This window comes from Momordica charantia (assembly GCF_013281855.1).
Source record: "Momordica charantia cultivar OHB3-1 chromosome 6 unlocalized genomic scaffold, Mcharantia_2.0 BLBB01000006.1, whole genome shotgun sequence".
NCBI lineage: Eukaryota > Viridiplantae > Streptophyta > Magnoliopsida > Cucurbitales > Cucurbitaceae > Momordica > Momordica charantia.
In genome coordinates this window covers 3016208-3043325 of record NW_028275164.1, presented here as the reverse complement: position 1 = coordinate 3043325, position 27118 = coordinate 3016208, and the positions used below count along the sequence as shown (strand labels likewise).

Below are 27118 nucleotides of genomic sequence, written 5' to 3'. Positions count from 1 at the left end.
TATTTTAGCGAAGATCAATCCATCTCAATCTATAAAAAAAAAAAAAAACATTGTCTTGGGCATGCAACCTAAAAATCTCGAAAGACAGCTCGCTTGAAGAAAACTCTTTTAGAGCCCAGTACAAGCCAGGCCACTTTTCATGAATATATTAGTCGATGAATTAGTAGTTGTTGTTCTTGTTTCTTTAGTACCTTTAGTAGTTCCTATATTTGTTATGTTCCTTGGATTATTTAAAAAAATGGTTAAATTGTTACCAATTTAAAAACATATAAACTAAATCGTTACAAACTAAAATTCAATAACTAAATCGTCACATTATAAAAAGTACCATGACTTTTTTAACCATATATACATACATACGATATAAAATATATAATTTGGCTCTTTCGATAATTATTTTATTTTGTAGATTTCACCGACTTAAACTTACTTAAGCAATTAAGTCAGAAAAAATAAAATTTTAGGAAAATTTGAAATACCTGCTTAATAACCCTTAGGTCGAAAAGACAAAAAAGGACATTGTGAGGTGAATTTTATTTTCTTATCTATAGATAGATAATTATTAGTGACACTGACAACAATTGTTGTGGGACGAAGTAAATATAACAATAAATGAAGTGGTGACGGCTGACGTGTAATAGCAAATGGGGAGAAAAAGGTAAATTTGTTGTTCTTCCACAAAAGGCGTGCGAAACAATGAAAGGGAGAGTGGGGAGATTTTGACGTTGTGGGTTAATTGTCGATTTGTCGGCATGTGCAGAAGATGACGTGGAATACAGGTGTAAGACCACACCACATGCTCGGAGCCAGCCTCAGCCATCAAACTCGCTCATTTTTCCAGCCACTCATTTGTCTCCTCCTTCTCAATTATTTTAGGTTTAATGGTTTAATGCTATTTTGGATTTTGTTTATTCTAGTAAATATATTATAAAAAAAACTTTTATTTTAGTCAGTGTATTTGTCAAAATTTAAATTTTGATTAATATATTTTCTAAAAGTGATTCAGCTAGTTTTTATATGCAAAATTTTAATACTATTTTATACATAGTGTAAATTCTTTTTTTTTATTTTTTATTTATAATTGAGAGTCTGGAGTTTTGTTTCTCTACTCCAAAGTTTGGATGTGGGAAACATTAAACGTGTTATCCCTTTGAGTCTTATCTAATGTAAATTATTTAATACAATTTTTTTGTTACATCTCAATAAAAATATACGGTAGACATGTCATACTAAAATTTTGATAGAAAATAATGAAATAAGAAAGAATTGAAGGACTAAAATATTAATTTGTTATAAATACATGAATCAAAGTGAAAATTAAACAAAAAAAAATACAGTAACAACAAAAATAAATACTATACGGATGAAAATGAAATACATGGATTAAAATAAACCAGTATATAACCCACTATTTTTTGTTTAAAAAAAATTCGCCCCTTTTTTTTATTCAATTGCATTAAACTCAAATAAATTGTAATAAGTGTATAATATATTGATAGTTTGAATATCTATTATAGTCCTTTCATTTTCTTCTGTCTACTATTTAATTTTACTCTATACGGTAAATTTATATATTTAAATGTACTCCTTATATTTGGAACTGGTTTATAAAATACTTATCTATTTAAATATTAAATATAAATATATTTATTTTATCTATATATTATATAGATAAAATAAATAAATATATTCAATTGAAATTATTATTCCATTTGTTTTTTAAAACAATTAAAATTATGACACTAATTATAATTTTCAATAAATTAAGGAAGTCGAGGTAATTTTGTCTTTAACCTAAAGGGCATATATACTCAGACATTTTCTAAAATTGTTGTTTTACTCGTTCAACTATAGTTATGAAATTTGTATATATATATTTTAAAGTTATTGTAAAATGTGCATAGAGTATGAATTTCGAGGTGATTCATATGATTTGGTATGAATTTTTGGAATAAGATATGAACCTATTTTGATTTACAGACTCTCATCCGATTCAATTTAAACATCTTTCATCCGATTCAATTTAAACATCTTTCTCCATCATTTGAAGGGACATAATTTTCAAATCACTTTGATTTCAAATGGATTAAAGATTGAGTTTTTGACTATAATAACAACAAATATCTATCATTCAATTAGTTTTTTTTCCAACATCATTCAATGGTTTCTATAAGCAAGGAGTTGAATAGGCGATCAGGCAATGAAAATGCTGTTATTTTCAATATTACAACTTTAAAGATTCCATTAATTTATAGGATTTTTTAAAATAATATATTTCATAAAATTGATATAATAATTCGCATAAAACAATGTCTACAGAAAATCTGTTATCTAAATTTATTTAAAAAATATGTCTAGGGTTTGATAGGTAAATTCATATTCCATTCCCTAAACCCATAAACCCTTCGCCGCTCCACGCGCGCGGTGGCGCCACCGTTCAAACCCCAACGATATCGAACGTCGTACCTTCTGGGACAGTGACGAACATGTCGGAATCGGCGCCTGAGATTCTCCGAGCTCACGAGCTCCGTCTCCTCCGCTGCACCTTCTCTTCTCCGCCGTCAGATTGTCCGGCAGCTTCTCGAAATCAAACTTCACCCAATTATCTCCATGAACCTCTTGACAGCTTCGTGAGTTCTATTGTAGCCGGCGACTATGGGAAAGCCCTTTCTTCCGAGGCTTCTCGACTCGTGCTCGGACTCGTCAGTCAGTCGCCTTGTCAATTCACAGACTCGACCGAGTGCGCCGAGCGGGTGTACATTGAGTTGCTCGAGCGCGCCGAGACTTTCATATTCGGCGAATCTGAAAACGAGGAAGACAAAGCCTATCGACTGACGATCGTGATTTGTGTTGCAATTGCATCATTTCTCGCGTTTACTCAGAGTAACGTGACTGGGTGAGCTAAAATACGATTTCCCGCCTTTAAAGTTGTTACTTTATCTAACTAGAGGCTCTTCGGCTACTCATATCGGAGATTTAGAATGATGGGATACTAGTATCTTTCTCTTTATTTCCTAAGTGGTGCTTTTATTTTATGTATGCAATTTTCTAGACCATTGGAGGAACTAGCTAGATCTCCCATGGCAGTCACAGAGCCCAAAACTGAAGATTTCGTGGAGTGGGATAATTGGGCGAGGCATCAGCTTATGTCTACCGGGTCCGACTTGTTTGGTAAATTCATTAATATTCAGGTACGGCCGTACAACTTATAAAAACGTCGCATCTCGTTGACGTCCATACAATATATGCACACATGTGCTTGCGTGTACGTATGATTTTATTCATGTGCATGTGTGTGTTTGTTTATTTCATATTTTAAGATTTCCAGTCATGATATTCTTGCAGTATTTGGAATGCTGTTCTTTTGAGATAGCGTTTCTTCATGTCTTGTAGTATATAGTGCTTGCAAAGATGCTGCTCACAAGGATAAAAGACGTGCTGTTCAAGGGAAATGTGGGTTCTTATGGGATGAAAAGCATTTCTTGGTGGCTTTACAGGGTCGTACTTTTTCAACAGAGAATTTTAGATGAGCGGTCCTCTTCTTTGTTTGATCTTTTGCAAGTTCTTATGGGTGAAGCCTTACTTGATTTTGGCATTCTGGAAAACGTAAAGAGTTATTGGGGTGCCAATTTACACGAAGGAGAGGCCTCAGCAATTGTCTCCATGGTTCATTTGGAAGCTGGGATTATGGAATATTATTATGGAAGAGTTGATTCGTGCATGTAAGAATTAAGATATCCTGAGAAATCGTCCTAATTTTATTCATTAATGATTAATGCATGGTCTAGCCTCAGTGAATTACGTGCTTTATTTCCCCTGCATTCTTATCTTGAGAATGGTTTCACACTGTGCCATACACGAATAACTCAAAATTTTTAAGGTTCTTAATCTGTCTACTTGTTGAAATTTTAAGTTTCGGTCACAACTATCATTTCCTTTTGCTCAATTTAATTTTTGCTAAGATAGTTACTTGGCAGGCAGCATTTTAAGTCAGCTGAAGTGGAATCTGGTCTTCAGCTTTCTATTACAGGTGTTCTTGGTTTTCGTACTTCATATCAGGTGAGTAACTTTAAAAATACAATTTAGAGGTTACTTGAAATTTCAGTCTCTTCAGCTTCAAGATATTTTTTTGTTGTAGGTGGAACCAAAGGCACAGTTGGTACTTGTTGCAAATACAGACTCGTCAGACAGTGACCATGGGAACCAGACGCATGGTTATACAATGGATAAAGATAATATGCTTTCCCAAAACAAAACTTTAGAGAACTCTGACATATTGATGACACCAAAGTTATTAAATAATGATAATGTGGCTGGAACTGGAGCAGATGGGACTCAGAATGGTGGTTCCACTGTTTCTAATCTTAGGGCAATCCAGCAGGCAACCATTTTGGCAAAATGCCTTCTAATTGAGAAGAGTTCTCGATCTGATGAGATGCAGAGTGAGTGTGTTATGAAGAAATTTTATGTGCTTTGGTTTCTTTCTTGGTTGCGATAATAATTAATGAGAGACTTTAGCAAGAGTTTGAATCTCGTGACAAAATTCTAAGAACTTTAAAAAAACTTATTAAAATATATATATATATATATATATACATATATATTATATGATGACAACATTGATTATTTGTTTGTCTATTCATTTACATCTGAGTGCTAACCCATCTCCACCAGTGAATATGTCGTGAGATTAACTGCACCCCAGGGTTAAAGTGACTATATCGTTAAGTATGATGAGTGGATTTTAAAAAAATTGACCTGCACTTTTAAAAAGTAAATGAATTATTCTTTATCATTATTTTGATGGAATTTTATAGCGGTAAGGATCTACCTGACACTCGCTATTGTACACTGCACATGAGTATTCAATTTTCCTACAATTATTGTCTTGCTGGAGGGGATCTGATTGGTTGTACTTTAAATTTTGAATTTGAGTCTTGATTTTGAAATTGGAACTACTAGGTGCTATACTTGTACAGTGTGATTCAAATATTCTGTTATAGTCTTTGTTTGATGTGCTCTGCTTTATATGAGTGTCATGTAGCATGCTAATGATTAAGCTGTAAACTTGTGTCAATTACCAATCAATGATCTAAAATAATATGGAAATGTGGTTTTTGAACCATTATTTTCCATCATGTATCGATTAAATGCATATTTTTCCTTTGAAGTGGATTTGAAAACATCATTTTTAGCTTAAAAAAACTACTGAAATAAAGTTATTCAGAAACAACTGGAACATATATATAACATAAGTTGTGTTATTTTTTTTTATTATTTATTTTTATTTCAATGTTAATTGAGAACTGTCATTCAAAATCATTTTCATTTGAACCAAATTGTATTAATTCTAAGAAAACTGAATTATAAGTTTGAACTAGATTGTGGTAATATAAAATGAGTGCTGGGTCGTCCATGGGTAATTAGAGACACCAATTTCACTTCCTTCATTCTAGTTGCTTGCTATCTCTACTTAAAGATGACATTTGTTTCTTAACTTTCCATTTTTGCGATAATCCGAGCAATTTTTCTTTTATGCAGGGTGGGATATGGCTCCATATATAGAAGCTATTGATACTCAGCATTCATCATTGTTTATGGTGAGAGTAAAATCATTTTATTACCTAATTACATTTGTAATGGATTATTCTTGTGAATTTTGATCTTGATACATTACAGAGTTTTCTTGTCATCTTATTTCTAGTTAATTCCTGGGTTTGGGTTCACTTTCCCTTGCCTTTTTTGTATCTTTCATTTTTAATTGAAGTGTCTGTTAAAAATGGTTTCTTGTGAATCCATGTCTTACTGACCTTAGATCTATTTTGGTATTACATTATTGCTAGAAAATATGGGGCTAGTTGCACTGGTTCGACCATCGCAGGTTATTTCTTATAGGGACTAAATTATATATTTAGCTTTAAATTAGTCATGTGTGGTTTTACTCTGTTTCAAATATTATACGCATTCGCATTCGGTTTGTAAATTTCCATTGCTCATCACCTTAGGGCGGTCTTTTTTTTTTCTTTTTTTTTTAGGATAAAGTCCTTAGGGTTTTTTTGTCTCTTTCAATTTTTCTTTTATCGTTTTCATTTTCACTCATTTGGAAGTTTGTATTGTTGACAATTTTGTTCTTTTCCATCTTTTCAATGAAAAGTTTGTATCTTGTTAAAAAAAAAAGAGAAAACTTCCATTCTTTTTGATGATATTCTTCATTATTGACCTTTCAAATGTTTGTAATTCTACAATTGAATGGTTTATTCCAATTTTGCAATTGAACTTTTCTATTATTTAATTTAATTTTGATGTATATTTTCAATCATTTTCAGGTGAGGTTTTTCTGCAACGTCTTGCGAGTTCGATGGGAGTCAACTCGCAGTCGTACGAAAGGGCGTGCATTAGTGATGATGGAAAAATTGGTACGAGGTGCATCTTTTCTCCAATTTCATCATGGTCTCCTCAAATGTACCTTTTTCTTTAACTTATACTTATAGTTGATTTGATTAACTATTATACAATTTACTTACTACTGAATTTCTTTTCTTATTTAATCTCATATTGTTGCTAGAACTTGACTCTGTAAGTGGTCTATAGTCTTGAACTTTGTTTCCATCTTATTCTAAGAAAGTTTGGCCGTGTCAATGTGGGCTCGATATTGTTTATCTTTGGTTTTTGCATCTTAGGTTTTGTAGTCTGATAATGTACTTTCTGCTGTACACCAGATGTCAGATTGATAATCTTCATTATGTTTTGGGATGCCTCTTATCGGGAATCTTCTTTGCTTTCAGGTTCAGGGTTTTTATGATTGTTATCCAGGAGTGGCACAAAGGATGTATTTCTGTTGTGGGGTTTATGTTCCTACTTTTCCTGCTTTGCGAAAGTATGACTTTTACACTCCATCCTTTGTCATGATTGCTATAGAAGCATGAAGTTGTTAAATTTCAAACCCCATTGCCCATTTTGTGCATGAATTGTTACATCTTGGTTTGTTTCCTCCCTTAGTTTCGACTTCCGAGTGAAATGGTGGTCAACTTGAATTTCAGGGAATATGGCGAACTCTTAGTGAGCTGTGGTTTGATAGGAGAGGCAGTTAAAATTTTTGAGGAGTTGGAGTTGTGGGATAATTTAATCTTCTGTTACCGGTACGGTGATTATGTTTTCATTAATTAATTGCACCTGTATTTCATGTCTACTCTTCTTTTCCAAGTTACAATCTCATGATATTTCATTAAATTAATAGCTTGTTGGAGAAGAAAGCAGCGGCTGTAGATCTCATCAAGAGTAGACTTTCTCAAATGCCTAATGATCCCAGACTCTGGTACGCAATTTACTTGTCTTTCTCTAAGGTTGCCTTTTTGGTTGATTCTGTTTCACTAGTCTTCATTGTATAGTTGTTTGTCATATATATTTTTTTTTTGTCAGAATAGCTTTTCTGGCTTGTTCTCGTCAATTGATTCTTCGTTTGGGGAGAATACCACATTCTCTTTACTTATTAGTGTAACTTATTTATTTTCCATCGTTTGGGTTGGGGAGGTGGGGTTAGGGGTGCATAGCATGGATCTGAATCATCTTCCTCACTTTCATATAAAAAATTAAATTGTAGGTGCTCTCTGGGCGATGTTACAAATAGTGATGCCTGCTATGAGAAAGCCCTGGAAGTTTCAAATAATAGATCAGCTAGAGCTAAGGTGATTTGATTGCATTATATAAATGCCTTCCCCAGTATGGTCTATGTTTTGATTGTTTAGTTTCTTATATTTTACAGCGATCTCTTGCTCGTAGTGCATACAACAGGGGAGATTATGAGACCTCTAAAATCCTATGGTAAGTTTCACATTCACTGTGAACAGTTGGTTATTCATACATGTAATCTTGTCAAATATTTTCTTTATGTTCATTCTTAATTGACAGAATGATGGAGTGGGATATTATGTTCTTTTCTATCTTGAAGATTTTCTCTGCGATAAAAGTCTCTTTCTGTTGGATTTTCCCATGCATATTATGATTCATACTGCTTCTTATCAGTCATCAGCTACGCTTCTCAGCTGAAAGCTTATATCCTCAGTCATTGTATGATTACTATGTTCTGTATTTAATTTTTATGTCAAATGTAATTCATGATTAGGGAGTCTGCAATGGCCTTGAATTCTCTATATCCAGATGGTTGGTTTGCACTTGGTGCTGCTGCATTGAAGGTAACTTGTCATGAAAATTGCAGCTTATAAACTTGGTTCTGACATAACTACATTAACTTTTCTCAGAGTTTTCTGGTTTTGAAAAATCAATACTCTTTTTTGAAATAATTAATGAAAAAATGCAGGCAAGGGATATTGAGACGGCACTTGATGGTTTTACTCGTGCCGTTCAACTTGATCCTGAAAATGGGGAGGCTTGGAACAATATTGCTTGTTTGTATGTTTTTGTGGATTTTTGTTCTTTTACTTCATTAATCTGTGTAATCATTTTCCCTATTTTATCCCATTCACAGTTTTATGATTTTGTTGCTTATGGACTTACAAATGATGCAGACATATGATCAAGAAAAGGAGTAAAGAGGCCTTCATTGCATTCAAAGAAGCCTTGAAGTTCAAGTTCGATTTCTCTGTCTTAATATATTAACATTTTTTCCTGATGTATTTCTGGATGTTTAATATCATTCAAAATTTGAAAAGCATAGTTCTCTGGGTTTTTATTAAAGATTTTGATTTCTAAGTGACCAAATGTGAACTTCATGACAGACGAAATAGTTGGCAATTGTGGGAGAACTACAGCCATGTTGCTTTAGACACGGGCAATATTGGCCAGGTATACTTGTTTATCCCGTTGTTTCCATTCTTTTAGCTGTATTCATATGAAGCTGCTTGCATCACGAGGTGGGTTGGCGTTATAGGAAGGGCTCTTGCATTGAACCACCAAACGTCATAAGTCTAATACCCATAGATTCGAACTCTGTGGGTGGGCTGTCTTTTTATATGCTCCAAGGGGCTTTCGCCCTTTTGTACTTGTTCTGTTTCATTTTTTCTCAATGAAAGTGGGTTTACAATGAAAAAAAGGCCATCTTTCCGGTATGGCAAATATCTATTGCTCTCTGGCTATCAAATGTGACAACTATACCAATGATTAACCCAGTGAACTTAGGAGGAAACTAGAGATTTTTTCAGGAGTAAAAGGAAAAATAATGGAGTTCCCTTGTCATGTTAGAAGTTACCTTGTGGCCAGACTTTCTCTAAAGCCTTAATTCTTCAAAAAGTTTATTTATTTTTTTCTATTATGCAGCTAAAAAAAGTCTCATTTACTTTTTCTGATTGCACTTAGTTCTCAAAGGGTTATTATACTTGGTACATTTTGTGGTTTAGAAAAAATACTATTTGAGAGGTTTGTTACCAAGTCAAACATCTTTCAATATCTGATTCTTTTTCCATTAGTAAGTTTAAAAACACAAAATTCTCCACCAAGCTTTCCAAGAAGCAATCATTCTCCAATGGTTCATTGTACTGCTTCTTTGGGTTCCATTCATAATCAAGTACGTGCTCATCATATTTGCTTTTATTAACATTGTGCCAATTATGTCCCCTTGGGGAACTTCTGATAAAACATTGTGCCGATTACTTCATTGTTCAATAGGAATTAGGAAATATCTGACCCATTTATCAAGAAAACTCGCATTCTTTCCACTAAATTCAGAATGACTAAATGTCATAGTTTTTAGGCAAGCACAGTATTGTATTATTTGGCTGGGAAGGAATGGGAAGGTGAGGTATAAAGCGGTTATGGGAGGAGGCTTAGAGTTTTTGTAATTTCTTTGGGGTACTTTCTGTTGATTTGGCTTGTGTTTTTGTATGACCACATTTTTTTTCCTTCCAATTTTATTGAAGTGGTTTTTCATTAGAAAAAGGGATTTTCCATCTTTCCATTATCTAATGAAGAGAAAACTTCCTCCACACGTTTGCAACCTAGAAAAAAATAAGCACCCACAAGAAACAAGCCCCAAAAAGATTGAGAAATATTATTATTGATTGTACATGACCATTTTTTATTATTAATTAATCTTTGCTATCTGTTTTCTTTCTTTCAAGGCATTGGAAGCTGTACAAAAGGTGATAGATATGACAAATAATAATAGAGTTGATGTAGACTTGTTGGAGAGAATTATGCAGGAGGTTGAAAGGAAGGCTTCAAATAGCCATTCTGAGTCTCATCATCGTGAAGCAGACTTGGTGGTTGAAAAAAGTAGGGAAACTGATCATTTGGTGGAGTTAATTGGAAAAATTCTGCGTCAGGTATACAAAAATAATAAGCTTGGCTTTTATATTCTGAAGTGCCTTGTTACTTTAGCTTCAATATTTATTCTCAAACCTCCAAGCCCCAATAAAGTAAGCTATTTCAATGTTATTATTCTCTCTCTTTCTTCTATCCGGTATCTTTGATTCATTATTATTCTCATCATTAGGTTGTAAGTAGTAAATATAAGATTAGGCAAAAAAGAAAGTTGTAGAGGAAAATAAGGATGATGAAGTATTAAATAGAGTAATTGTTGCAGAAATTAATATATGCAGTCTGAAGGATTCTTTATTTTCCGCACTCCACCATTTGTTGGTACAAGGAAACTTTTTTGCAGGCTGTTCTTTGTTACTTCATTTTATCTCTACGCCAATTTATTATTATTATTATTATTATGTTTTTTTTTATAACAGGGAGTTAGAGCTTTGTTCACCTGTACCCAAGGGTATCCAAGGCTCTCTCTCCCCAATTATGGAGCATTCAACTCAAGAGAGAAGGATTTTTATGATAAGTGTGGCAGGTGGGATGAGGTCTGGCGTTTAGCGCATTTCAATTTCTCTATGGGTTTAGGACTGCTGATTTTTGGAGTCAATCTTTCCACGTTTCCTATGATTTAAAAAAAAAATCTTCACTATGGGGTTTAGACCGCTGATAATCTTCTTTTTGACAGTTGGAATCTTTTCTTACAAAGTTCGGTCTAGGGATTCTATAGTTCTTTGGGGAGTAATAAGAAAAGCCTTAGGCGCTTGAAAGAGAAGGTAAAGAAAAAGTGTTCCACCCTTCCTCCTGCACTCTTATCAAGTCTGACAATTGTCAAATATTTCAGAAAGTTGGTTGCACTGCACATACCTAGTTTTTCTGATGAGAAAACTAGCTTTCATTGTTCGATGAAAGAGTAAACTAGGGCAACACAGAAAGGAAAGGCCATAGAAAGGACCAGAAAACAAAGATAAAAAACTAACAAACTACACAATTACAAGAAAAGGCTCCAGTCCAAAATGATAGATAAAGGACAATCATCATTAAAATCCTTAAAAACTGAAACCCAAGGGGAAACATTATACTGAAAAGGTAAGTTGCCCTTCGATTTTAGAAGGTGCTCTGCAAAGGAGTGAAATATGCCATAATGAGCTGCCTTTACTCTTTAGGGTAGTAAAGTTGTAATTAAACATCCATGGCAATTTCCACCAAATAAGCCAGATGTAATCAAAGTCTCGGGAATAAATGAACTGCAGTTCCGCTCCTGGACATACAAGACTGCACCAATTGGTTGAAGAGCTATGGTTGAATATATGGCATTTGATCTTATCATTAGTGTTGGGCCCTTCTCTCAGCAAAATTTGCAATTAATCAGCTAAATGTTTTGAGTCTCGCGTTCTTTTCAAATTCTGTTGCTATTCTTACAATTGATCTCACATTTGAGGTATGTAATTGTAAAGCCTTCTCTTTTTTACTTATTGCACTCTATTTTTCTTGTTAAGATTGTTCGAGGTGGAACTGGAGGAGATATATGGGGCTTATATGCAAGGTGGCACAAAATCAAAGGAGACTTCACAATGTGCTCTGAGGCCCTCCTAAAGCAAGTTAGATCATATCAGGTATGGACTATAAAGTTTGAAATTTACAACCGTAAATGTCTTTAAAAAGATGGATTTAACTCCTGTTTTTCTCGTCAACTAATGTCTGACTGTATTTAGTAATTGATCTCATATGCTTGTTAGTTGTAGAGAGAGCATTGACTCCAAGTTCTTGTTTCTTATGGACAAAAGGCATTCTAATCTCTTCCCCTTCTTTTGTAACCATTCTTTTCCATGGATGTCTAGAAAGAGATTATCATTCATATTATGCGTTTACTATATGACTTGATGTGATCATGTTTGTGCATTACAACAAAATTTCTGCCATTTAATGTGGCTATTGGTAGGCCATTGAGTCAACATCTTCATGTCGTCGCAATAGCTCTTGAAAGACCATTATTCTGTATCGTCTTGAATTCTTGAAGTATATATCGCTTTGAGAACTGAATAATCAATTCTATATTCAGGAGGATGTGCAAGTTAATTTGCCTCCATCCGAGATCTAATGAGCAACTGTATGTGAAATTTTATAAATAGGGAGCCCTTGAACTTCCTTTGTTGCTTCTTTGGGTCATATGTTTCTTTTATTATCGCTATAAATTTTCATACAGGCTTTTGGTGTCCTTGTTTATCGTACTCTACTTTTACAGGGATCCGATCTTTGGAAAGATAAGGATAGATACATAAAGTTTGCACAAGCTTCATTAGAATTATGCAGGGTCTACATGCACATTTCATCCACTACGGGTAGTCAGCGAGAACTATATGCAGCCGAGATGCACCTCAAAAACACAGTAAAACAGGTAAGATAATTTTGCATAAGATCCATTACCTTTTCCGTTGATGGTTGCAGGAAGTACTTGACCGAATTTTTCTTTATCATAGTGCCATTTCTCATCTGAATACACCTCTTGCAAATTGAGTATAGTCCTACAAAAATGAACTTACACTTGCAATACTACATTTTCAGGCTGTGGGCTTCTCAGACACCCAAGAATATAGGGATCTTGAATCTTGCCTAGATGAAGTTAAGACAAGATTGCAATCTAATTCTCCGCTCTCTTGAGTTCTTATCTAGAAGTTTTTCTGCAATACCTCACTCGTCCGACCATTATACAATACTAGATGCCCACGGGTAATGGCTGTTCTTGCGTCTGACTCTACTCTCGGTTCCTCCAAATCTCTTCGAAGCGGTCGATCGGGAAGGGACTTGTTATGCTTTCATGGAAATTCAGCTTCTTTCATATCTAGTATGCCAAAGTCTGGAGTTCAACGAGAGAAAGAAAAACTGTTAAATTATTTATGTGAGCCAGAGGCAGCCCCCCAGCTTTCAAATTGAAAATTTTGGATCTATTTTTAATGTAAAATCTCAATTTTTGCAGAACAATTTCCCTCTGCTCTTGACCAGTGGAAGCGTGGAGGCCAACAAGGGGACGCTACAAGCATGGCCAGGATTTCTTTGGTGTGTCCAAGAGACCATTGTATTGTATTTAAATTTGCATAATTTATGTTCCATAAATATTTAGTCTAATTAAACTATTCCTTGTTCATCCTGCTTGCATTTTACACTACATTTTTACTAAAATTTTGTTACAAAAATAGATTGATCAGATTTCATGTAGTAATTGAAAGTTAATCTCATTAACAAAAAAGTTACAAGCTACAACTCGAATTGATCTAGAAATTTGTGTTCTAGGCCAAATTTTAGTTATGTGTGCATTTGATATTTATAATGGTTTTGTTTTGGAAGCTTTTTTAATTAAGGCCAAAGTAGTGTTTCTTAGTCTGATTTTTACAAATAGATAAATATAAAATATAATGGGGACTCAAATTTGTTATCATTGCATTAGTTGTCAAGGATCAATGGTGAACTAGAAAAATAAGATCTATAATTGGAAGATATAGAGGCAGCAACAGCATATGTTATTACATTGTATTTTTTTTCCTCGAAAATTCAGGTTTGCTCGACAGATTCTGATTTGTTAAACTTTGTAAAGAATTAATTATATAAAAATTTAGAGACATGAAGAATAATGCGTTCGGTGGAAGTAATGGGAATTTAAATAACAGTCAAATATATCAATAAAAAAAAATATTGATAGAAATATTGATGGTCTAAATTGTAATTTTAATTGGATGTTGATAAAAATATGTTAGTGTATATAATATTTCGGTACAAGTTTTCGAAAGGGAAAATTTTTAGTTTTATAATGTATTTATAAAGGCTAAATTATAGAAAATATTCCAAAATTTTGCCTTTTATTTAAAAATATTACTATATTTTCAAAAGTTTCAATGACTAACCCCCAATTTTACTCTGCTTTTGTCTATCTCATTTCGTGTTAATCTCTCTTTTCAAAACTTTAAATTTGTCTTAATATTGGAATAGCTGTTTCTACATTTTCTTTTTTATAGACAAGCTTTTATACTAATGGAATATTAAAGGATATTTGCTAAAAGGTATTTTTGAAACGATTGTATAATAGGATATTTGCTTATTTTCTGGATGATTATTTTTATTATTTTTTTGTTGTTGTTGTAATTCAGCTATTTATAGAAAAGATATATTTTTGTCTTCATTTAAAAAAAAAGAAAATGGAAATGGTCGTGAAATTCCTCCACTGATCGAGCCATAGACAGACGAGAGTAAACACCAAAGAGAGCCGTGGTTTTGCAGTGGGGAGCGTCGACGAGAAGAAAGAAGAGGAAGGGGAGAAATTGGAAGACAGCGACAATGGGCGGAGGAATGGAGGCGCAGAAGAACAAATTTATCGAGGATTGGGGTGCTGCTAGAGAAAATCTAGAGCATAACTTCCGCTGGACTCGCCGCAACTTCGCTCTCGTGGGTATCTTTGGCATCGCCATCCCCCTCCTCGTTTACAAAGGCATCGTCAGGGAATTTGTAATCTCATCGCTCTCTTTCTCCTATTACCATCTTTTCCTGCAATTTCTATCTATTTGTTTCTTGATCTGTTCACGCCCATCCGCATCACGCGTTTCAATCCGAGTTGAAATTGTTCTTTTCTAGGGTTTCATTTCTTCCATGTTTGCCACTCTGTCTGGATTTCCTTTCTACTAAATTATGTCAAAGTAAAGAAGGTTTTAGCCCTATTTTCCTTGACCAGTCGTGATGATTTTCCAAGTGGTCGGTCTCTTTGGGTTTGGTTTCGTTTGATCGACTTGGAATTGGACCGTTCACCGGGTCGGATAATTACAAGTGATTCATTTCTTGTATCCTTATCGGCAATCTTTTACTTTTATAAAGGGGAGATTTGAGCTTGGTTTTCAGTTGAGGTACTTGTTCTATTTAATGGCTGTTGCTACTTGCTAGAAGCTGTGCGTTTTCATACTTTCATTACCTAAAGAGAATTGCGAAGAAAGGGGTGACAGGAAGTCCGATCCTATGGTCATGGATGGGGGTGTTGGAAGAATCTTCTTTTCAGTCACTGGTTGACATAAAACTAGATTTCTTTTTAATAGGTTGGAATCAAGAAAGTGTAAGAAATGACCCTGGTTTGAAAAATTGTAAATGATTATCAACTTCTAACTTCTAATTTTGTTTTTGATGGGAAAAAGATGTGAAATAACTGTGATCAAATTTTTTGTTTGGATGTTTAGTGGAAGCATAATGAAAATAAAGATTTCACTGACATTACTTGATCATAATGTGTGAATGAGAAGTGAATATCTGATGATGTCAGAAACTTAGATTTGTAGGGGATCTTACAAGTTGGTTCTTGTGTTTTTGGAGTATTACACTTGATGATATTTACTTTATTGTATAATGAAAAAAAAATGCTTCTATTGTTCACAGAACGTTCATTGGGGGAAAAAGAAAAACTCGTGTTTATAGCATGGTTTGTATCTGATAATTCTGCAGAAATATGATTTTGTGCATGTTGGTTTGGTGGTCTGACTTTTGTCTTTATAACTGTTCATCTGTGACTTCTTCTGGCGTTCACTTCCTTTCCACTAAAATTTGCATGTTTTTGTTTTTTTCACTCTCTTCATTTATGTAAGTTTTACTTTATATTCTTAAGGTACAACTGTTTTTAATTTTCAAGGTGCACTCTTAATCGATCTTTTTTCTAAAATATAACTCTGTTTAAAAAATTATGTTGACAGCATATGCAGGATGAGGATGCAGGCAGACCTTACAGGAAGTTTTTTTGAGCACGACACCAGGAACTGCAATAATTTCTTGGAGTAATAAAACCTTTCTTATATATGTGAACACTGAACCCCGCCAATTTGGATTCTGGGACAATGTTGCATCTTTCTTTGAAGTTGTAGAAGTGATGCTATGCAAGTTTACACTGTATTTTATGTCATATTGAGAATGCTGAGTATTTTCAGTGGAAGTCATGCTTTTAAATTTTTATGAATATAGACCATTTTTGTTTTTTGTTTTCGTATTATTTCTGAACATGGGGCTAAATTGTTGGTTATATATATTCTGTTTAGAAAATAAAACATTTGTTTTCCTTTCCTTGTTTTTTTTGGTGGGGGTTCGAACCTTTGATATTTTGATCGATCATATATGTTTTAACTAGTTTAACTAGTTTAGTTATATTCAGCTTGATGGTTTCTTTCTCTGGTAAATCTAGGAGCATAAGTTCTGCTAAAATTAATTGAGGTTGGGTTGAACGTTGTGGCATAGATATACTAGAGCCATCTTTTTTTTTTTTTTTTTTTTGGGATTCAACAATTGGTGGTGTGGAAGATTGAACTATCAATTTTTAGAATAGTAATAGATGTTTTATTCACTCGAACTACGTTAGAATGAGTAGTACGGTTGATATACTATACTAGAGCTATTGATTTGACTAAATAATTGTTTCCATGAGTAGTTTGAAGGCATTGTTTGCTATGGACATTGGCTTAGGAACCATAATGGTTACCTAAATATGACACTTTCTCAAGTCAGTGGGATAAGATTACTGGAGATGTTAAGGGTGGAGGATTTGTTATAACAGATTTTAATAATATATCTATATATAATGAAAATGTGGATTAGATCATATTGTTTTGTTTTTTTTTTTTTTTTGGGTTGCAAACAGAATATTATAATTAAACAATGGATGAAAATTTGAACTTTTGACATGTTTGGGAGATTATAGGTGTGTTGATTACATCATGAACATAGTTCAATAAGTTAAAATATTTATCTCTAATAAGGTCATGAATTCGAATTTCCTACCTGTTGTACTAAAGAAAAGTCCGTTTAATTCAATTTTATGCATATGATTTTTATATTTTAATTTGATAATTGATTATCAGGGTCGGGATGTCTTTCTCGCCCTCGACTTTGGGAGAAATTTAATACTGGTATTTGTCTCATTTATCCATTTGGGACCTTTTTTTTATTTTTTTCTCTGTTGTTTTTGAGTACTACATTAAAAAAAAAAAATCTATTTTTAAAAATGATTTTTATAATTGAAAATTTAGTATTTATAATTACATAAAAGTATTTCTCTTGAAGCCTATATATAGTGAAAAGTTAGCTTTCTTAGTTGTGTTATTTTTAATAATTAATTCCATTAAATCATATATTAGGGAGGACTAGGAGGATGAAGTTAGAGAGAAATCTCTAATTATGTCCACAAAAAGATTTTTTGAAATCTCTAATTTACCTATGCAAAAAAAAAAAAAATATATATATATATATATAATAGTAATAATAATTAAAAAACAATATAAATTATATATTTTTTAAAATTTAATTTGTAATAAGAAATTAAGAATAGCAATAAAATAGAAAAAAAGGGCATAGAAAACAGAAGAAAAGAAAAGGGAAAAAAAAGGTTAATTGCGGTCGCGGGCGAGGGAAAAAAAAAGTATAGCCAAACCGCGCCACGTGTATGGTGTATTTAGGGTTTAAAGAGAGAGTACGGCCGCGAAATAAAACCAGAAGGAACCCGCACCGCGCATTCAGCAGAGATCGAGTTGTCGTAGCCATGGCGTCGAAGGTTTCTTTTAAGAGCAAGGGCAAGAGCAGCAAGGGCTCATCGAAGTCTTCTGAGGAGAAATCAGCAACCCAGGCCTTCAAGGAGTGGAGCACTTGGGCCGTCAAGAAAGCCAAGGTCATCACTCACTATGGCTTTATTCCTTTGGTCATCATCATCGGCATGAACTCAGAACCAAAGCCTCACCTCTCCCAGCTTCTCAGCCCCGTCTGATTTCATCCGTTTACCGCTTTTTCTGATGGATCGCTGCCTTCTTCTCGGTTTTCTGTTTTACCTGGATTTTTGTTTGCCCTGCACGTTGGGTGAATGGCTTAGTTAGCGTATAAAAATTAGTTAGGGTTTGAGTATAAAGTGGAACGACAGAAGACTTGTAATAATTTGACCGAAATTTTTGATCTATTTTGCAATACTTCTGAAATTTTTTTAGTCAGTCGCCTTATCGGTATGAATGCTGATGCGCTTCTCTTTTCCGAATTGAATTTTTATTCAAATAATTGAATGATTTTAGGCTTTATTTGTGCTATCCGATCCTTCAAGACTGCGGGAAATTGAGTCACAGTAAAGCCAAAAGCCATGCGAGAGCTACAAGGCTGGATTATCAAGAGGCCCATTTTTGTGGTGGCTGGTTTTCCTACCTTCTCTCTCAATGGTAACTGATCATGGCTTTATAATCATCATTGGATTACTTGTTTCTATTGTCTTTCATTATGTTATAGTATGCATAATATTCCTTTAAATTGTGATCATAAATAATTTTTACAGCAATGTCTAACTCTCCTTGATGTGAGCGTGGGGCTTTCTTAGTATCGTGTGTTATTTAGCCTATGCCCATGTTGGGTTGTTGTCATTTTTGTTTTATGCGTGCACTGTTCTCTCTACTGACATGATTCTTCGCCTCGCCCTGAGGTTTGGACCCGGGAGATATAAAAGATTTTTAGTATTAAGTTCACTAGAAGGTTCCAAATTGAAGATTTTTAGTATTAAGTTTACTAGAAGGTTCCAAATTGAGATCTCTAAACTAGTATAACTAAGAGACTCCGAGTCCTTACTGACTGACATGCCCTCAAGGGCTTAGCATCTGTCATCACTTGAGTTGCCATGCCATGATGTGATGACATTAGAGTTGCCATGCCATGATGTGATGACATTATAAGGACATACAAATGCCTTAGAACTGTATGTCTCGGTTATTCTCTTGAGTTGTCTAGGATAGTGTACATGGTGTGTGGTGGGTATTGTGTGAAATCTGAAGATTGTTATTAGTGCTGCAAATCTTTCCTCAATCCCAAAGACTGAGCATAATATTTAGTGATTCTAGATTCAAGTTGGTTTCAACTCTAAATTTCCACTTGTTGGCTGTCTATGATTTGAGTACTGGGGAATGCTATGTGAGTTTAGATTTGGTTTTCTTCTGACTTGTCTTGGTTCATTTGTACTAACGATCTATACAAGTAAAGCAGTCATCTATTCTTCAACCCAGTATTGATGCCAGGTTTTCTCATGGTTTCCTTTTGTCATGCTCATCTGTTTGCACTAAGTTATTAAGAAATGGTACCATGGAAGGAGGTTTTGAGTTGGTGAGGAACGGTATGAAGTTTTAGATATGAATGAAAAATAGAGAAACGTAACACTCATCTCTCCAGAAATCGTTGCACATTAGAGAATAAGATGGCATGCTAAATCATATATTGTCTAATTCAAGGCCCTATTATCATTTTAAAAGGTGTTTGGTCGAAAGTACAGAAAACTCTCAACTACTTTATCTGTTGTCTCAATTTTCTACCTCTCAGATGTCAAACCTATAATTATATGGTGTTAAACTTGAACATGATGAATATGCAAATAGTTAAGCCAAGTATATTGTTATTAGGAGTTCATAGTTCACAAAATTTGTAACTGTTCTTCCATAGATATCTGATTCAGAAACAAATGTAACCTCTCTCAACAAGCTAGGTCAAGAGCAAAATTTGGTGAAGGGAAATTGTATGTAATAGGGTGAATGATGGTATCTAAAAGCTATACTTGCAATCACCTGACTGACGCCCAAGTGAAAAGATGAATGTCCCATGATATTTCATGCAACAAACACATGCTGAATAGCCTCAAATGCATTGTGTCACCATTATGATAAAACCAGGAGTCTGACTTCATTCCCAGAAGATTTATTCCCTCCTCGTAATTTTCCATTTTTCCTTGATCGCTCCGTACAAGGAGAACATCAACAAGAGTTATCACTAATACTTCCCCCCAATCCAATACAGATATCCATAAACACTGCAAATTTGTATTATACTCCAACCATCAGGAACCGGTTCATGTAGGGACTTCATCAATTATTTTGCGCTGTCTTCTAAACATTGCATACAAGTAGGGAAGACAGTTGAGGGTCAGATGCACCACTTATAGAAGCACCTTTGCTTTTTAGATGCAGCAGATAATCCAAAACTTCCTCGGATATAACCTCACCGGGGATTGTTACAGGAATCCCGGGCGGGTATGGACATATTAGCTCCCCACACACCTTTCCAACACATTCTTTAATGTTCTCTCTCCTCTTCTTTGCAAAAAAGGCATCTCTAGGATTCAAGACGATTTTGATGTCAGGGAAAGGTGCAGAAGTACTAAGTTTGCTTCTTCCTTCAATTCTTAGAATTGATGCAAGAGAGCTCACATCCTCAATGCCTGACACCAGCCTCTCAATATCATCTTCACATGTTCCGAGGTTTATGACAAAAGTAATAGATTGGGTCCCAACAAGTTCACAAACGATGTCATGATTCTTGTGTAGTATTTCATCAGCCTCATAGCCGGACAAACCAAGTTGCTGGAAACCAATAGTGAGTCTCAATGGATCAATTGCAGGGGAGTTGGAGAAGATGGGAACTTCTAGAATAGAGATACCTGAAATTTTATTTATCTTGTTTTTTGCTTGATTTGCTAGGTCTATCGCTTTGTTGAATATCTTGTCTGGATTATCACTTAGTTGAGCTCTGGCAGCATCTAATGATGCTAAAAGTAGATAACTGGGGCTAGTGCTTTGAAGTGTTTGTAAACATCTACAAACTCTTTCTCTGTCTACAATATTCCCTGACATGTGTAACATGGATGACTGAGTAAGAGATGAGAGAACTTTGTGGGTGGATTGAGCCACCAAATCAACACCTTGCTGGAGTGCAGAATGAGGCATCTGAGGTTGAAATCCAAAGTGTGCCCCATGAGCCTCGTCCACAATCAACGGAATTCCATAAGAATGACATATCTGGGAAATCTCGCTTAGGTTACTGCAGATGCCATGATAAGTAGGTGAAGTAACAAAAACTGCAGAAACTTTATGGCCTTCCATTTCTGAATCCTTGATTGCTTTATCCACCTGTGAAATAATAAAAAAAAATTCCGCTCTTCAGAATAACGGGATACTAATCAACTAAATAAAGATGTGAGGTTTTGAAATTGGAAACCAAAATTAATAACTTAACTAATGGTAGCAAAACTAACCTAAAGTAGCATATTAACCATCCCATATCAGTTTTCCCCAGTAAAACTTAATGTCTGGTCATCAAAATGTAAAAAGCTCAATTGTGCTGCATTCGTTATTTTCTTATATCAAGTCAAATTATAGTAAATTGTGAGTGGTATTGCTAAGATTAATACTCATAGTAAGCAATAGTCTGTTGAGAAATTTTATACCCTACATGACATGTTTGTAACCATGAGTTGAAAACCATTGTTCCTCACTCGCCTGTGATGGAGTAACCCCACCAGCAATGTCCCAATTGGAATCATACTCTGGCATGATGTATTTAGGTATTGCACCAGATAGAACCAAGGCGGATATGACTGATACGTGAGAATTTCTTGGAATAATTATATGTTCCCCTGGGGAACAAGTTGCCATAATTGCAGTTTGAATTCCACATGTGGTTCCTCCAACCAGGAACCATGTCTCAAATGCTCCAAAAAGTTTTGCTGCTTGCTGCTGTGCTTCTAAAATTGGGCCCTCTGGACAAAAGAGGTTATCTAGCTCTGGAAGCTCAGGTAAATCATGCATAAATGGTTTTAGACCAATGAGCTGAGTAAATGACGATGGCGCTGCTCGTCCTCTATTATGCCCAGGAAAGTGGAAACGAGCTGCATTTTGCTCTGCTGAAATTTTCAATGCATTAACCAGAGGGGGGCAGCTCTCCTTGGATATTGGAGATTCACTAATGGCTATCTTGGCGGTACTTTGCTTTTTACTTGACCTGTCTTGGTTGTTCTTTGGTTCAACAATGCTTGTTTCCTGCAAGAAAAATGAAGAGTTTTAACATAATTTAGAGATCCTCTTGGCAAAGACACACGGTATATCTTTTGCCATCCATTTTTTGTTCCTCATCAGAGTAAAACCAGACCCTGCATTTAGAACCATGGCTTTGTTGGTGAAATGATTCGATATTACTATTAGAGAACAGATTAGATCCTCTATTGCCTTTCATCTTCCTTGGTTTATAAATGTAGGAAACTGATAATTACTCATGTTGGTGAAGCTTAAAGAGTTCCCAACCCTTCAACATTGGGTACAATCCTTATGGCGAACTCAGTAATCTGGAAGGACTATTTGCAAAACAAGTAAAGGATTTAGTACTATAATTCTATTGAATTTCCGAGTAAAAAAATTGGAAATGCTCGACTGCTAAACCATCAATTTGAGCTTCATAAGGAAATTGGCAATTCTCAATAAAGAAATGTTCACCACTGTCATGGATCAGAGAAATCAAAGAATTTACTCGGCCGACCATAGTTTAGGTATTGAGGACCCGTCATCATCTTCGATTAGAGTCGAGCAGAACGAAGAGAAAAGGGGGGGAAAAAAAGATACCTAAGAATACTCGGAAGCCTGAAGGACGAGGAGACAGACCTGACGAACACTAAAACATGATTTTCTTCCCCGATTATGTGCAGACCGAAAATGGTGATTCTGCAGAATGCAAAGCCGAAGAATTATTATCAGACCTTGAACTTCACAAATACGAGCTGAATGCTTATCCAAATGTAACGTCAATGGAGAGGAAGAGCTTACAAGGCTTGTAGAGGAAGATAGAGGCGAAGAAGCCATCGCCAAAAGTTCGTTCATCGTTTCAATGGCGAAATCATTCTCAAGCTCAGATGGCTACGGCGATTCTGCTTGAACTAGCACGCATCAGTCCACAAATTATCTTCAGAGGGAAAAAGGAAAATTCTAATTCCAATTTTGTCCTCAGCCGAACTTTTTTTTTCCCCTTAATTTTCTCATTTAAAGAATATTACCTCACATGGTGGAAATATTGTAACGGACAAACTTGTTGGAACAAATAGAGATATCATTGATTCCAAAAGAAACACGTCTGAACGGCCATTGTAAACTTAACTTTGAACCTATCATCTCCAAAACATATAACACATAAGAATTAATCGTAATTTTTATATGTTATGTACTGTATTATGATCATTCATAATACAAATATTTGGGATAGAAGCTTCCTGCTAGTTGATTGAATAAATGCAAATTGATATACTTCGTTTAGTATAGTTTTAAGTTTACGTGTGATGTTGGCATATGGTTGTCCCTAAACTTTTGACCGGTTTCTCGAGTAGGTTGGATAAATGTATATTGATATACTTAGTTTAGTGTAATTTTAAATTTGTGCATGATTTTTTTTTAATAACCGAAAGTCGGAGCTTTGCTCCTCTATACCCAGCACACCCGTGCCCGCTCCAAAGTTTGGATTCGGAGACATCGATGATTTTTGGTATTAAGCTCATCAAAATATTCGAAGTGAAACCTCTGAACCAGTATGATTAAAAGATTCAAAGCCCTTCTCAACCGGGCCATCCTTCAGGTGCAAACTTGTGTGCGCTGTTGTGTTGGCATATGGTTGCCCTGCCCCTCAACTTTTGATGTAGAGAGCCACTTATTGAGTTTTTGGCATTAGTTTGATGAGATCTTACTGTTTCCTCTCATCATTTTGAGCACGTTTCAAGTTTTTGGGAATCTGGTTTGCAGGTTTTCTGGTTGTGTTATCTTGGTCAGTTTTATTTCATTTTGTGAATCAAATCGTTGATCAAATCGTGGTTCTTGTTAGATTTGTATGAATTTTGTCTGTGTGGAGGGGTTTAAAGAAGGGTTTCACAATTTTGTTGTGGGGTTTTCAGTTTACTGTTACCAGTGTAGGAAGAAACCAAGATCAAATCATTGATTATTGGTGCATTTGTGTGGAGGAAAGATGATTACAAAGAAGAGGTTCAACTTGATTTTACTTATCAATACTTATATTCTGCTAGAAACCACTCCAACCATATCAGGATTCAAATAAAGCACCCTGTTCATAAGTCATTTTGCACTTTCGCCTACACATTGCACACAAGTAGTGAAGCAAGTTGAGGATCGGATGCACTATCTACAGTGGCACCTTTGCTTTTTAGATGCAGGAAATAATCCAAAACTTGTTCAGATATAACCTCACCTGGGATCATTACTGGTATCCCTGGTGGGTATGGACTTATTAGCTCCCCACACACCTTCCCCACGCATTCTTCAAAGTTCTCTCTCCTTTTTTTCGCGAAAAACCCGTCTCTAGGACTCAAAGCGATTTTATTGTCAGGAAAGGGAGCAAAAAGACTAAGTTTGCTTCTTCCTTCAACTCTCAGAATGGATGCAGAAGAGCTTATATCCTCAATACCTGACACCAGCCTTTGTATATCATCTTCACATGTTCCGAGGGTAGTGACATAAGTAATGGATTGTGTCCCGAAGAGTTCACAAACTATATCATGATTCTTGTGTAGTATTTCATCTGCTTCATTGCCAGTCAAACCAAATTGCTGGAAACCAATAGTGAGTCTCAATGGATCAATAGTGGGAGCTTCTAGGATCGAGATACCTGGAATTTTATTTATCTTTTGTTTTGCTTGATTTGCTAAATCTATTGCTTTCTTGAAAATCTTGTCTGTATTATCACTTAGTTGAGCTCTGGCGGCATCTAATGATGCTAAAAGCAGATAACTGGGGCTGGTGCTTTGAACTGCTTGTAAACATCTGCAAACTCTTTCTCTGTCTATGATATCTCCTGAAACGTGTAACATTGATGACTGAGTAAGAGAACAGAGAACTTTATGGGTGGATTGAGCAACCAAATCAGCCCCTTGCTGGAGTGCTGAATGAGGTAGCTGAGGTTGAAACCCAAAGTGTGCCCCATGGGCCTCATCAACAATCAAGGGAATTCCATGAGAATGACATATCTGGGAAATCTCTCTCAGATTACTGCATACTCCATAGTAAGTAGGTGAAGTAACAAAGACTGCAGATACTGTTTTGCCTTCCATTTCTGCATCCTTGATTGTTTTATCAATCTGTGAAATGATAAAAATTTAGTCTAACAGGATATCCATCTAGTTAAAAAGATACAAGAGTTAAATAACCAAGGGAAAATTTTCTCCAGTAGTTCTTATTTTGCTTAGTTTAAAATGTTGTGTTGTATAAGTTCAGTTAACAAGGGTTTGGAGCCTCTTGGTCATCCTAGTTTATAGGTCTCAAGTTCGAATATTCCAGTGAGCTTAATACCAAATACCCTTGATGAGATGAGCACGGATGTCCTTGGGTATACCAGAAAACAGGAAACTTATTCTAGTATGGAGGATGCAATTTAGATTGTGAAGACACCCTACAAAGAGTTGAGAACCAAAGCTCCTCACTCACCTGTGATGGAGTAACCACACCAGCAATGTCCCAATTGGAATCATACTCAGGCATGGTGTATATAGGTATTGCACCAGATAACACCAGAGCAGATATGGCTGATATATGGGAATTTCTTTGAAGAATTATATGTTCTCCTGGAGAACAAGTTGCCATAATTGCAGCTTGAATCCCACAAGTGGTTCCTCCAACCAGGAACCATGTCTCAGATGCTCCAAAAAGTTGTGCTGCTTGCTGCATTGCTTCTAAAACTGGGCCCTTGGGACGATGAAGGTTGTCCAGCTCTGGAATCTGGGTTAAATCATGCATAAATGGCTTTACACCAATGAGCTGAGTTACTGATGATGGTGCCGCACGCCCTCTGTTATGCCCAGGAAAGTGAAAACGAGCGGCATTTCGTTCAGCTGCAACTTTCAATGCATTAACCAGCGGAGGGGAGCTACCCTCCTGCTGGGATACTGGAGAATCTCTAATTGTTGTGTCGTCACTTTGCTTTTTTCTTGATCTGTCTTCACTGTTCTTTTGCTCAACAATGCTTTTTTGCTGCAAGAAAATGGAAGATCATGTACTGTATCTCTTTTGCTCTGGATCTTTCACACCCATCAAGCAATGAAGTGGGAGTTGTGATTGGGGAAAAACAGTTGATGGCTAGGAGAAATAAAAAAAGAGCAACAGACCTGAGAGACACTGAAATATGATTTTCTTCTTTGCCTCCTCAAACTGCAGTGATGGAGAAGGGGAACCCCAAAATGGTGAGTCTGCAGAGACCAAAAGGCAGGTTTTATTAATGGATCAAGACCCACTTGGGAGCTTCCAAATACAGGACCCATGGAAGGAGAGGGAGAACTTACAAGGTTTATAGAGGTAGATAGAGCTGCAGAAGAAGCCATGGTTTAACAAAGTGAAGTATTTTGAATTAGGAGACACAACAAAGAACTGAAGTTTTCCTTTGATCTCGTGGGTATTTAAAGCCAGAGGATAAGCAATAAGAAGATGAAACTTACAGATATATGTTAGGTAAGTAGAAGGCAAGGAAGGGAACAAATGAAATAAATGCTGAAATGTACTGTTCCGAGCACGGTAGCAGTCATATTTTCATTTTAATGCATCTATTTCTATTTGTAGCTTGTACGAAGCACACCTAGATATGTGATCCATTTTATGAAGTGAAAGAAGAGGAGGAGTTGTAATTAAGGAAAATAGGAACAACTTTCTCTTTGCCATCTTAAATATTTGACGATTAAAAGAGAGTAATGCAAAAACATAAAGATTTATTAGGAAATTATGAGTTGTCAAATATTTAACGGTTCTAATGAGAATCTAAGTATTTTCCTATAATTAATATGTTAGGGAAGATTGTAAAATTGGGAAGAAACCTGAGACAAAAGACTGGTGGAGGTTTGTTTGGTTGCCGACAAAATCCAAATTTAGAGGGAGAGAGAAACAAACTTTTTAGAGAGACGAGACGTTTTTTTAGCTGAAAGCATAACCCCATAAGCAATGAAGCAGCCATAGCCAATCGCTATGGGAGAGAGCTTCAAAAAGGTGGGAGAGGGTGAAAGTTAATCTAGATTTGTCTTAGATAA

The 27118-nt window shown here is 35.3% G+C and overlaps 5 protein-coding genes across 9 annotated transcripts; 3 read left to right on the top strand and 2 right to left on the bottom strand.

Moving 5' to 3' along the window:
- Window positions 1-2352: 2352 nt before the first annotated feature.
- On the top strand, window positions 2353-13405 carry LOC111007078 (uncharacterized). 5 transcript variants are annotated; one of them, XR_002600959.2, is made up of 21 exons: window positions 2361-2896; window positions 3053-3191; window positions 3394-3722; window positions 3978-4059; window positions 4139-4442; window positions 5542-5600; window positions 6327-6416; window positions 6786-6877; window positions 7041-7139; window positions 7238-7315; window positions 7601-7685; window positions 7763-7821; window positions 8123-8192; window positions 8318-8409; window positions 8526-8588; window positions 8736-8802; window positions 10074-10277; window positions 11760-11876; window positions 12506-12658; window positions 12826-12990; window positions 13238-13405. XR_002600959.2 is itself a non-coding variant. In XM_022279265.2 (20 exons), the coding sequence occupies exons 1-20, from the start codon at window positions 2487-2489 to the stop codon at window positions 12919-12921; spliced, it is 2688 nt and encodes an 895-aa protein (XP_022134957.1). In that variant the 5' UTR covers window positions 2361-2486; the 3' UTR covers window positions 12922-13405. The 5 variants fall into 5 exon arrangements, 2 of the variants coding, with proteins under 2 accessions (XP_087981526.1, XP_022134957.1); XR_002600958.2 differs by having other exon boundaries at window positions 12826-13105; XR_002600957.2 differs by having other exon boundaries at window positions 12826-13159.
- Window positions 13406-14446: 1041 nt separating this feature from the next.
- Window positions 14447-16260, top strand: LOC111007489 (neuronal acetylcholine receptor subunit alpha-5). The gene is made up of 2 exons (XM_022279880.2): window positions 14447-14757; window positions 15981-16260. The coding sequence occupies exons 1-2, from the start codon at window positions 14590-14592 to the stop codon at window positions 16026-16028; spliced, it is 216 nt and encodes a 71-aa protein (XP_022135572.1). The 5' UTR covers window positions 14447-14589; the 3' UTR covers window positions 16029-16260.
- Window positions 16261-17745: 1485 nt separating this feature from the next.
- LOC111007032 (mitochondrial import receptor subunit TOM7-1-like) lies at window positions 17746-18247 on the top strand. Its single transcript, XM_022279189.2, has one exon. The coding sequence runs from the start codon at window positions 17813-17815 to the stop codon at window positions 18032-18034; it is 222 nt and encodes a 73-aa protein (XP_022134881.1). The 5' UTR covers window positions 17746-17812; the 3' UTR covers window positions 18035-18247.
- A 1409-nt stretch (window positions 18248-19656) lies between these two features.
- LOC111007031 (uncharacterized) lies at window positions 19657-23036 on the bottom strand. The gene is made up of 4 exons (XM_022279187.2): window positions 22878-23036; window positions 22716-22775; window positions 21561-22100; window positions 19657-21191 (listed from the first exon to the last, which is right to left on the bottom strand). Exons 1-4 carry the CDS (start codon window positions 22929-22931, stop codon window positions 20172-20174), a joined length of 1674 nt encoding a protein of 557 aa, XP_022134879.1. The 5' UTR covers window positions 22932-23036; the 3' UTR covers window positions 19657-20171.
- Window positions 23037-24005: 969 nt separating this feature from the next.
- LOC111007030 (uncharacterized) lies at window positions 24006-26525 on the bottom strand. Its single transcript, XM_088125490.1, has 4 exons — window positions 26384-26525; window positions 26210-26290; window positions 25533-26075; window positions 24006-25186 (listed from the first exon to the last, which is right to left on the bottom strand). The coding sequence occupies exons 1-4, from the start codon at window positions 26420-26422 to the stop codon at window positions 24185-24187; spliced, it is 1665 nt and encodes a 554-aa protein (XP_087981616.1). The 5' UTR covers window positions 26423-26525; the 3' UTR covers window positions 24006-24184.
- Window positions 26526-27118: the final 593 nt, after the last annotated feature.

Bases quoted from the DNA above. Each gene is read 5' to 3' on its own strand.
- LOC111007031 (XM_022279187.2), bottom strand. From the start codon at position 22,931: ATGAACGAACTTTTGGCGATGGCTTCTTCGCCTCTATCTTCCTCTACA. The intron at 22,776-22,877 runs GTAAGCTCTTCC...TGCATTCTGCAG, and splicing joins TATCTTCCTCTACAAGCCTT to AATCACCATTTTCGGTCTGC. The intron at 22,101-22,715 runs GTCTGTCTCCTC...TTTTTCTTGCAG, and splicing joins CATGTTTTAGTGTTCGTCAG to GAAACAAGCATTGTTGAACC.
- LOC111007032 (XM_022279189.2), top strand. From the start codon at position 17,813: ATGGCGTCGAAGGTTTCTTTTAAGAGCAAGGGCAAGAGCAGCAAGGGC.
- LOC111007078 (XM_022279265.2), top strand. From the start codon at position 2,487: ATGTCGGAATCGGCGCCTGAGATTCTCCGAGCTCACGAGCTCCGTCTC. The intron at 3,192-3,393 runs GTACGGCCGTAC...CATGTCTTGTAG, and splicing joins GTAAATTCATTAATATTCAG to TATATAGTGCTTGCAAAGAT. The intron at 8,410-8,525 runs GTATGTTTTTGT...CAAATGATGCAG, and splicing joins TGGAACAATATTGCTTGTTT to ACATATGATCAAGAAAAGGA.
- LOC111007489 (XM_022279880.2), top strand. From the start codon at position 14,590: ATGGGCGGAGGAATGGAGGCGCAGAAGAACAAATTTATCGAGGATTGG. The intron at 14,758-15,980 runs GTAATCTCATCG...TTATGTTGACAG, and splicing joins AAGGCATCGTCAGGGAATTT to CATATGCAGGATGAGGATGC.
- LOC111007030 (XM_088125490.1), bottom strand. From the start codon at position 26,422: ATGGCTTCTTCTGCAGCTCTATCTACCTCTATAAACCTT. The intron at 26,291-26,383 runs GTAAGTTCTCCC...TGGTCTCTGCAG, and splicing joins TATCTACCTCTATAAACCTT to ACTCACCATTTTGGGGTTCC. The intron at 26,076-26,209 runs GTCTGTTGCTCT...ATTTTCTTGCAG, and splicing joins CATATTTCAGTGTCTCTCAG to CAAAAAAGCATTGTTGAGCA.